General features: G+C 32.1%; 3 protein-coding genes across 3 annotated transcripts in view; 2 read left to right on the top strand and 1 right to left on the bottom strand.

Annotated features, from left to right (window-relative positions):
• Positions 1 to 792, top strand: part of LOC106109762 (ubiquitin domain-containing protein UBFD1-like) — a 2652-nt gene extending 1860 nt beyond the window's left edge. Inside the window, exon 6 of the mRNA XM_013291363.1 lies at positions 46 to 792. Coding sequence (XP_013146817.1) covers positions 46 to 156 — 111 coding nt within the window. The 3' untranslated portion in view covers positions 157 to 792. The remainder of the gene's footprint in view (positions 1 to 45) is intronic.
• Positions 357 to 2658, bottom strand: LOC106109761. Its single transcript, XM_013291361.1, has 5 exons — positions 2195 to 2658; positions 1867 to 2114; positions 1659 to 1791; positions 1454 to 1583; positions 357 to 1076 (listed from the first exon to the last, which is right to left on the bottom strand). The coding sequence occupies exons 1-5, from the start codon at positions 2549 to 2551 to the stop codon at positions 991 to 993; spliced, it is 954 nt and encodes a 317-aa protein (XP_013146815.1). The 5' UTR covers positions 2552 to 2658; the 3' UTR covers positions 357 to 990.
• Positions 2659 to 2938: 280 nt separating this feature from the next.
• LOC106109822 (polycomb protein suz12-B) lies at positions 2939 to 11088 on the top strand. The gene is made up of 9 exons (XM_013291442.1): positions 2939 to 3120; positions 3214 to 3260; positions 3344 to 3631; positions 3899 to 4115; positions 4351 to 4586; positions 5179 to 5395; positions 5725 to 5930; positions 6483 to 6763; positions 7420 to 11088. The coding sequence occupies exons 1-9, from the start codon at positions 3021 to 3023 to the stop codon at positions 8108 to 8110; spliced, it is 2283 nt and encodes a 760-aa protein (XP_013146896.1). The 5' UTR covers positions 2939 to 3020; the 3' UTR covers positions 8111 to 11088.
• Positions 11089 to 11225: the final 137 nt, after the last annotated feature.

Raw genomic sequence — 11225 nt, 5'->3', positions numbered from 1 at the left:
AATTATAGAGATTCCACTTTATTTATGTTTATTTTAATATCCTAGGGTCTGCAGTTAGGGGCGACAGAAGCATCAAGGTATTGGCTATATTGGGTCCCCGCTCAGTATGTTGAAGCTATCAAGGATGCAGTACTCGGTGTTTGGCAATTTTTCTAATCAAATTGAATTGAACTTACTGCCCAATTGTTCTCCGACTTTCTATGAATACTACTTGGGTAGTTGCAATATTATAGAAATTTTATGAAGCCTTAGCATGCAAACTTTATTTTTTTTATAATGAAATTTGACGTCAGTGATTTTTTTAAAATTTTGTTAAGCTAAGGTTTCTTTTATTTAACAGGTATATGAGCATTCGATTTTTTTTAAAGTATTGCTTATACACTATGTTTATTGTTTTGTGATATTTTGCCATGTCAAAGTCCACTAAAATACTGGCATCTGATTTGATCAAATAAATTATATATATTTTTTGCTATTGTAAAATTGCATTCATATGCATATTTGTGTTTGGGAGCTGTACAATTTTGCCTGATAATAATAATTCTTATTGGAAACTTATTACCATAATATCAGTAAGTGTTTGTAACAACTCATGAGGTTAGTCTCTCCAGAGTTTCAAACCTGATCTCTATGTAAACTTTTAAAGTATTTGGTCTTTTAAATAAAGAATTTAGTTGGAAGAACACAAAGTTGACTTTATGTATTTGTGGCGGATGTTCTTCAACTTGGTTCTTCTAACTATGTCTTTATTAACTGATATTGATCATAGAAATAGATAAAAAATTATTAAAACTATGTTTTTATTAAAACCCATCCTTTATCAGTAAATCCTTTATTGAATACAAAAATAAAGTTGTATAAAGTAAATAGTAGTCACACTACAAAAATGCCACATTATAATTAAACTTACAATAAATAATTGTATAGAAAAATACTAAATTATTTGGCATTTAGATATGTTTACAGTATAATACTTTGTACTCTTAAAAGCTAAGCATATTCAGACTGCAGTGTGACAGAAAACTGCCCCTTTGGTATACTTGTTGCATGATACCACACTCTTGTGTCCAATAATACTGAAAATATATCAAACAATTACATTTCAAGCTCCTATGTAAACTATAGTGTCACAATTTTTTAATTTATACCTCGTTTTATTCTATTTTTGACCGACTTCCCAAAAGAAGGAGGTACTCAATTCATCAGTATGTTTTTTTTTAATTTAAACTTGTTATCATTCAGTTGAAAATTTTTGGTGTAAATTCAAAGTAACCTTAGAAGAAAAGTTTGAAGTGTAATCATATATTAATAGGCATTTTAAACTTACAATCATCTACATAAGAGCCATTAGATTTTTTTTTAATTATTTAATATTTTATGTAAAATAAGTTTAAATATTTAAAAAATTAATTGTATTGACATTGTTTAAAACTACTATATATTATATTCTTACCAATATCACCTGGCTCAACATAATATTGAAATTTGTGACAAATATGTTCACATTCTGGCACAGGGGCTATTGTCCAGTTTTTACTGCCCTTTATCTGTCCTTGCCACATCAGACGAGGTATGTAATCCAACTGAAAATACCACAGTACAAAAATGAAAATAAAATCATAGCTTCCTATAACATTTCAAAGAATCTTGATGTTTACATGCATCACTGCCCCAATCTCATAACCAAAAAATATGTTTTCAGTCTCGGGAAACTCTGCATCATCAGGTAAGAATTCCGGTATCTCATAGTATTGCCTTATTTTTGATCTGATATCAGGATGACAATTTGCCCTGGAAATTAATGAAAATTGCATAAAAATGTTTTTTATGCATAAAATACTTCTATGTGTTACTCTTTACACTTACCATCCAACATACCAAGGTTTCTGACCAGGTTCATTCTTTATTCTTTCCTTAGGCATATTGAAGACTTCTTTTAGAGAAAAAAGGTCAGATTTAAAATTAAGGAATTGACAACCTTCATCAAATAATTCATAACTTCCAATTGTGTGTTCATAAAGTCTTTTAAACAGATAATAATTGAAGTCTTTTACTGCTCTCCAGTGATTAATAATTTTTTTTATTACAATTGGTTTCGACGTGTAAGCATATTTCTGAAATGGATTCCAATAAGAATTAAAACAGATTTTTTCCTTTCACTCAGATAAATCTTGTACAAATGATGAACTATTACTTTGAAGTCGTGACGAGTAACATTCTGTAGTATAATAGGTTTCGTAATATTCACACAATAGTCGCAATCGGCGAGAGGACGCGTCGCTTCCCACACCAAGTAATTTAGAGGTACTAAACATCTAGCCGTCAATATATTGTGCACTATACTACTTACAACCACTGTTAAAATTGAGATTATTATTAGCGAAATTATTATCCTTTTACGCTTTCTTTTGATTGTATTTACTTCTGTAAAGTTACACATATAATCAATTTGCTTCAGTGTAGATGATTGTAACCCCCTTCGCAATCCACTCAGTTGTAAGTTTTTTAACCGCTTTTTTACGTAATAAACGTATGGATTCGACTTTTTCATTATGTCATTTCGCAAGAGATTAAATATTAAATTGTTTTATAATTTTATAAATAACATTTCCAAATCAAACAAATTAATTTGAAAGTTTGACACATTGATCATTGTTTATGATTGTCAAATGTCAAAGCAAGAGTTTGCCACTTTTGTGATTTCACATTGAAAAAATCGTAAATGTTTTTGATTTTTTGTTAACACATAAGCATGGATGTACTACCAGAACATGTTCATGAACATGATGGATGTTCTAGTAATACTTCCATGCACATAGGCTATTATGGATTATGGTAGTCATGTTTGAAAGAACTTTAGATTTTGTGCGAAAATTATATACAAGAACATTCAGGACAGTTATAAAAAAAGACTTCGTTGTGTCTATGGTTTGTTTGACCTGACGCTAGCTGTCATGTCAATCAAGTCAACGAACTGATGAACTTGGCGGTTTTAGGATTAATTCGATTAAAACAAAAAAATGCCTCCTAAAAAGCGCGATAAAGACAGTGAAACAAACAAAAACTCTAAAATAGATCACTTACAAGCTGATCATGAACTGTTTTTACAAGCCTTTGAAAGTAAGTTCAGCAACAGTAGCTATTGATATGCAAGCGTTCATGTTTGGTTAATTTCTGTATTATCATAACTATTTGAATATTATGTCTTTTCAGAGCCTACACAAATTTACAGATTCTTACGTACCCGTAATATGTTATCGGTATGTTTAACTTTACGTTTTTATGGAAAATGTTAGCTAAACTAACGCATTTACTACATAATATCCTCTCACTTTTCTTACAGCCAATATTTCTTAATAGAACGTTATCATATATGAAACGAAGAATGTCGAGAAGTAATAAAAGTAGGAACGGCTTCAAGGTAGATTCATTATTAGAGAAGATAACATTAAAAAAGAGTATCGAGATTCAGCCAAACAGTTTGGGCGGGTACATGACGCTCACATTTCTAGGATTTTACGATAAAAGTTTAGATGATCCCAGAGATTATCAAGTGAAAGTCGAAACATTACTATTAAAAATTTGCCACAAGAAAAGAAAAGAAAGTTCATCAGCCATTATTGAAGTATCTGTAAGTATTTGTCATTTATTAATATTCTTTTTCTCTTGAAATAAATTGTTTAAAATATGTAACTTGATTACTAAAATGTTAATAATTAAAAAAGACTAACTCATAAAAATTTTAATTAAATGCAAAGGTACATACATACATAATTTCAATTAAATCAAATATTAACTCAAAGAGATAGGAATGAATAATGGTAAATTTTGACCAAGCTGAAAAGAGCAAGTTTAGTCCAGTAAATCTTGTACTATAACTATACAATCATCCTTTCAGGTTGGTAGTTGCTCAATCCCATTAAATCCGTCTACATCAGAACCTCCCTCTATGGCCTCCGCAGTCAGTATAGCAAGTGACACATTCAGTCCCTCTCAGGGACCTAATGTAAAATCATATATGCTGATGCTGAGGGTTACTGTGACGAAAGCTGTATGCAATACAACCACAAGCAACGCAACTAGTTCTACTGAAATTACCAATGGTGATAGTGAAGGTAAATTTGTCTACGTACTATTCATTAATGAAAAAATACACACAAAAAAAAACAAAAGTCATCATCTTTGAATATATAAAATCAAGAGAATTAAAAATTGAATCGCATTGTAGTAAACGGAATTTAAATTAGTACTCTGAATACAGAGTAAAATATTATTTTTTTATTATTATGGGCGACACACTAGCAGCTAGTTAGCTGAAGCATGTATATAGTAAACTTTTTAAAATTTCAGAACCTTTAACTAAACGCATAAAATCCGCATCGGATCATTTCAATTCTACAACGGAGAACAAATGGTGTAAATACTATGGCAGTGAGTTGATTGTCTATGACAAGCATAACCGCTGTTTACTTACGAATGGAGAGTATGACTTGGTACTCCATGATGCGACTCCCGGCAGTAGAAGTGCTACCATCGCTCGATCACCTCACAAAGCTTTGATGGCTCAGTGGGAGACTATACCTAATGTAAGTATATAACAAATTAAGTTTAAAAAAACAACCTGGCTCTACTATGTGATGTTTTAGCACAAAAAAGATATAGTGACACTATACTTAACAAAGTTGAACATTTTGTTATAAGTTTTTGTGATAAAATAATATTTTCTACTATACTATGTTGACACTGCACCCCATATGAGTAAGATAAATGGGGGAATGAAACTGTATTTACTAAAAGAATAAAGTTTATGTCAAACTGTTTTTCATGTAATGCTTTGCTGTGTTAATGCTATGCTAGTCTTTCTGCTATGTCATAATACATGTTTTTTATTATGGTGAATCTAAAAATTCTATAATATGAAATTTATTCCCTTAAATGCACGATTTTTTCCTTTTAAATACCATAAATTGAAACGGGTAGTGAATTGAACATAGATTAAGGAAAAACAATTTTTTTTTTTTAAATAGTCTATTGCGTATAGAATAAAAGATTGATGTATAAATGCAACATCATGCATTTAAGGGTTAAAATTTGCGTTAAAAGATTCAAAAATCTGCTGTGATTTCTAATGCGTTTAAAATATGACAAAAAAATAAAAGTACCATGTCTTTTTTTAAGGAAAATGAAGTGCAATCAGAATTAAATCCATTTGATATATTCAAAGTAAGACCCCTATTGAAGCTCAAGTTGAGCTGGAGTCAAGAACCCACCAATGGTCTAGTGAACAGACCCAAACTGTACCAGCCGTCTGCTGAAACTAACGGTGTTAAGAAAGATACTATAAACAAAGATAGAATTCCCACACAGAAATGTCACACAAATGATGTTAAAAATGGTAAGTAATGTTCATTTATAGATTACAACTTGCCTGTGTCATCATCATCTCCTTATCCTACTCCCGTAGGGTCGGCGCACCGGGTTTTCGTCCTCCAAAGCTTTCTACACATGGCCCGCGTGTAATTTAGAAAAAAAAATAGTAAAAATATTGCCTATGTTACTCAATAACATAGCTTTTTAATGGTGCAAGAATTTTTTAAATCCATCTAGTAGTTTTCGAGTTATTACAATACATTCAAAAATACAAATCGTTCCTCTTTATAATATGAATATAGATTCAATCCCGGGTTAAACCAGAGGTTAATAAATGTAACTGGATGTATGCAGGAGAGAAGTCTAAAGGTGAATCGAGCGAAGGGGAGGGCAAGCGGCAGCAGATCATCTACCAGTTCCTGTACAACAACAACTCGCGCCAGCAGACGGAGGCGTGCGACGACCTGCACTGCCCCTGGTGCTCGCTGGACTGCGGCGCGCTCTACTCGCTGCTCAAACACCTCAAGCTCTGCCATTCCAGATTCAATTTCACATATTTTGTAAGTATTACAACAACCTTTGCACTATTTCTAGATTTATTCCATAAACCGTTTACCTAGACTTAGGCTGCACTGAATCAAAAGATATTTCGTAAGTTTATGTGTTCTTTCAGATTTTTTTTAGCCCCTCTGAGTTACCTAAAAACAAACATCCATCCATTCAAATGTTCATTTTTCTAATATTAGTAAGTAAGATTTTTGTCAGATGACTTTGTCCTAAATGTAAGAACTTGAAATAATGATGTAATACAATTACAAAACCTCTTAATCTTTTAACCATATACATCGTAATTATACTATTGAATTCTACATATTGAATAATGTTTGCAATCATGGTCAGTCTTGAACAAAATATATTAATATTTACAACAGTGGTATACCACTACTATAGTAGTAGATTCCATTAGCATTTTTCTCACAAATGTGTTTGCAAGCAATACTATTACCACACTGAAGATAATGTATAAAAGCATGAACTGGAAGATATTCCTGTGAGTGTGAGTGTGAGTGTAAATGTCCTAATCCAATCTTCCCCTTCCCACATTTCCGCAGCCGATTCCCGGCGGCGCTCGTATAGATGTATCAATAAACGAGCTGTACGACGGCTCGTACACGGGGTCGCCTCACGACCTGATAGCGGCGCAGGGGCGGGGCGGCGCTGGGGGCGGCGGGGGCGGGCCGCGCGCCGGCCCCACGCGCCGCGCCTCGCTCACACACGTGCTGGTGTGCCGGCCGCGCCCGCGCCGCGCGCCCCGCCACAGCCTCGCAGAGTTCCTGGAGCTCGATGATGCGGATGCTGACTCGCAGAGACCATATCTCACAGGACATAACCGGTCAGTAGGACAGAAAGCCTTAAGTAATTTTTTTAATAGATTTTTTTAATGTACAGTAGATTCGACTTCGACTCGATAAGTTAAAGTCCAAGGGAAACACAAAGTATTTTAAGTGATAGAGGTTTTAAGTTATCAAGGGTCTGTGTTATATGAGATGTTATAGACGTTTTGGGCTCAGATGGGAAGGGAACATATTATTTTTTGAAGTTATAGAGGTTTTTAAGTTATCGAGGTTCTACTGTATATGTATATTTTCACACACCTGTAGTGATAGGCCTAGTGAATTGATTGTGTGAAAGATATTATGATCTGATAACTGAGATGAATGTAAATTAACCGGGAGAACAAAAACATAGTCCCAAGCATGAGTGTAGGATAAGAACAGGAAGGTGATGTTTCAGTCAATTTTTTAAATTAAGTGTACCTTTGTTGTTAATAAGTTACAATTTGGTATGCCTAGTTTAAATGAAAAAAATATACTGAAACGTATTTGTTTTTGCCGTTCGAATGAATGAAACGATACAGAGACAATTTATCTTCTTTTTTTATTTACATTAAATTATTCAAATTTGAAACTTACAAAACAATCAATATGGTGAAGCATATTTGTGATTATTCATCACTACGAGATTCGAAATAAAATTTTCTCCTTTCAGACTATACCATCACACAATAACCTGTCTACCGGTATATCCTAACGAATTGGATATCGACTCCGAGAGTGAAACAGACCCGNTGTGGCTGCAACAGAAAACTATGATGATGATTGACGAGTTCACTGACGTTAACGAAGGCGAGAAAGAACTCATGAAAATGTGGAACCTCCACGTTATGAAGTATAACTACGTAGGCGACTGCCAGATACCGCTCGCTTGCCAAATGTTCCTACAAATGAAAGGCAAAGAACTCCTAGAGAAGAATCTATACAGAAATTTCATACTTCACATGAGTTCTTTACATGACTTCGGACTACTGAGTCCGGTTGCTTTATACCAAACTATACAAAGGCTGAACCAAATGCTAGCGGATAACGCTGAAGCCAAAGAAAAGATGCGAGAATCTCTAAAAGCTCAAAGAGAACATTGGAATTTGATTGGAAAATATCAACAACCGGTTATAATAGAACAGAAACCGCAAACTGCTATAGCTAAATTAAACAATGTGGAGGCATCACCTTCCGTTAGAAGAAAAACATCGAATTTACAGAACGCTAATAGAATGGGCAGCGCTAGTAATTTTGCAAGTTCCACTCCCGGTCCGAGTGGAGAAACTAAACGGAAAATGTCCTCCGGCAGTATACAAAGTCGCAAACGTTCTTCTATATCAGAAAGAAAAAGTTCTGTATAGCGAATATTGAAGAAATAATAATAGTGTAATTATTGATGGAATTTACCTACAACTGTTTGTTAAACCTTGTGTGTTTCTGGAATGTTCTATATGGGACAATTATTTACTTACATGTGTTTATATAACAGTGAATACGAACTATCATAGAACTTTCAAATAAACGCGGTATAAAGTTAAACTTGGAATAAACTAAGTGTAAGCTAAATTTGTACTAAGTTTAAGTTTATACTGCATTTATTTGTAAGGCTGTAAGAGATAGCAATAGCTGTCTCCGAATTGGATAAAAGAGCTTTTCATAAAAAAATCAAATAATTCAGATTTGATGCACATTTTCATAGAATCTCGTGTATTTGAGAGTGCAATTTACGTGAATTTGTAGATGAAATTTTTGAATGCAAACAGTGTTGTATTTGTTTCTAAGTTGTTGTATGTGTTTAGAACAAGTTATATTCAATTGATAACAGTTTAGGTACATTGAATTTGCGAAATTATGAAATTGTCATACATTATGCTCAGGGGTATGTTATCTACCTCTGGCTACCCCATTAGTGATAAAGTCGCGAGAGGTTTTCCTTTATAATTCAAAGTATAGTTAGACAAGTGGTGACATTTAGTAAAAAAAACGGTTTCAAATACTGTCTTAAATTAAGTGTGCTTTTCGAATTCTGTCGCATCTCAAATTTCTCATTACATTGCGTTTGCAACCAAGTAAATTTTAACAGACTTCAAAAAGGATAAGGTTATAAATTCGGCAATATTTTTTTTTCGTTACTTAAAAACTTAGTTCCTGGTTGTTCGATTTTCAGTAATCTTTTTTTGTTCAAAAGATACCTTTTTGCATGTCGTTTTATTATTTTTTTTTTAACTATACTTGTTATTTCGTTCACGACGAGGACAGCGCTGCGTCGTCTCTTGCCTGATGGTTTTGCTATACATATATATTTTTTTGTTTTGAAACTAAATTTTATCTCTGACATTCAATTATGAAAGCTTAAAACCAATAAGTTTTTATTATATACAGACAAATATGCCAGAGACTTTTTTATATTTCGAAATTAAGTAATTCAATAAATACGACATCGGAATAATATTGTTATACAAAGAAAACATTTCGCTATTAATATCGAATACAAATCAATCAATAGTCCTTCGATTAAAGAAAGCAATAAATTTGTCCATAGATATTTTGGAAGTTATAAATGTAACAATAAATTAGTAAAAACTTAGAACCTCGGTGCAGGGTTGCATTTTTAAGGTTTATACAATAATTTCAATAGATTTAAAACAATAAAATAAAATGTTGACGACCCCTGTCTTAAATCTTAGTATTTCTCTTTAAAAGCTAATAATGTTTGTTAGTAATCAATTATTATTAATTTAATTTTATACATTTTAATTATACGACTGGGCTATGCATAATTTTAATTTTAGGGATTATTCCCGACCGTCACCTCGCTCTGTTTCCACGTGGCGACAGGTGAGTATAAAACGTTTCATCCGTCCCACCTTTTAGTCACTATTACCAATAAGGTGACAAATTGGTCCGTTAAGAAATAAAATAATTTTCAACAGTCCCCTCGTTGCAAATGGTGGGACGGATGAAACTTTTCCTGTTCATGTGGGGACAGTGCGGGGGTGACGGTTGGGAATAATCCATTTTTAGTAAGCATACATTGAAATATTTAAATTCGCACTGCTTGGTAAGATCTCGAAAGTTCCGGAAGTTTCGACTTAATATGGCTAGAATACCTATGATATTTGTTAATGTGAGCGAAAGTAATTTATGTTTAGTTTGTAACTAAGTAGATATCGAACTTTATTCAAACTAATACTGAATTCTTGGTATAGTTGAAAATATTGTACATGTTTCAAAACAATAGAATATAAGTAATTGGTTAAATTTAAATAGGTTATTTCGCATATGTTTGGTTATTATCATGTCTAGATATAATTAAAACAAATTGGTCTAAAATCGAAATCAAAGCATATGAAGCTTGTTTATTTCTTTGTATTGCGTTTTCATAGTCCAGGGGTAAATAAATTCCGGTGAGGTAGGTCGAAAAAAGTATAAGTGAGGAACCATTATATTGAAATTAAGTTTTACTGCATGGAAATATTTCTAATTAAAAGAAAATGTTGTTTTAATGATTTAAAATATATATATCTGATTTACTCGACATGTTACGTACCCCTGGATTTTTCCTATTAATGTTTATTATGAACATTTTAATCCATTATAACATAATGAAATCAATACTGTTGTTTGTCTTTGTAGAAAGAGATCATTTGTTTGTGTTTTAGGTCTTCTAATAAAAAAAAACTTTTAATAAATTCGTCGTAATGCATCATAAATTATAGACCAAAAAGTAACAAAAATGCAAATAACACTGCCATTGAAAAGACTGTAAATCCGGTTGCCTTAAACATTCAATTCAATATATTTTGAAGTTAATATAGACAAGATTCATGTAGTTAGATAAACTTATTACTCTGTGGTAACTTCGACCAATTGGGATGTCGCCAACATTTGGATGTTGGTGTTGCCAGTTTAAAGAGTTTTTGACATAGTTTGAGCAAAAATAAATAATAGTAAGATTGTACAAATAAATATTGCGTCTTACCGTAGCATATTTTATACTTTTGCATGTATGTATTACCGAAATATACGTTCAAAATTGAGAAAACAAATAAATAGAATTCAAATAATAGTACTATATTAATTTTTTTATTTGTTATAAATGTAAAATGTTTATTTTCGGCGCCAATATTTCATTTGTCACAACTGTATTGAGTTTTATTTCTACAACTTAATAGCAAGATTAGATTGTTACAAGCTTCTGGTAGAATAATTTTTACATAGTTCAATGTTTTATGTAAGTTATATTTGCTTTTTGTATATTGTGTGATATGTATTTCAAACGAACAACGGTTATTTTAAATTGTTTTATTTTTATATTATACTGTTCTCATGTATAATATTTAATAACGTCTTGTACTTATGAAATGGAATATAACAGTTATTTTCAATAATCTTTATGGGTTTTATTTGCCATTAAATAATTTTCTCATATAATATTCAGAATAATAATTGTTTTCAAACGGAGAGAGTTTGTTT

Source organism: Papilio polytes, unplaced genomic scaffold (genome assembly GCF_000836215.1).
Source record: "Papilio polytes unplaced genomic scaffold, Ppol_1.0 DF821067.1, whole genome shotgun sequence".
In the NCBI taxonomy this organism is placed as follows: domain Eukaryota; kingdom Metazoa; phylum Arthropoda; class Insecta; order Lepidoptera; family Papilionidae; genus Papilio; species Papilio polytes.
The sequence above is the reverse complement of the archived record's forward strand: the minus strand, read 5'-3'. Positions and strand labels throughout refer to the sequence as shown.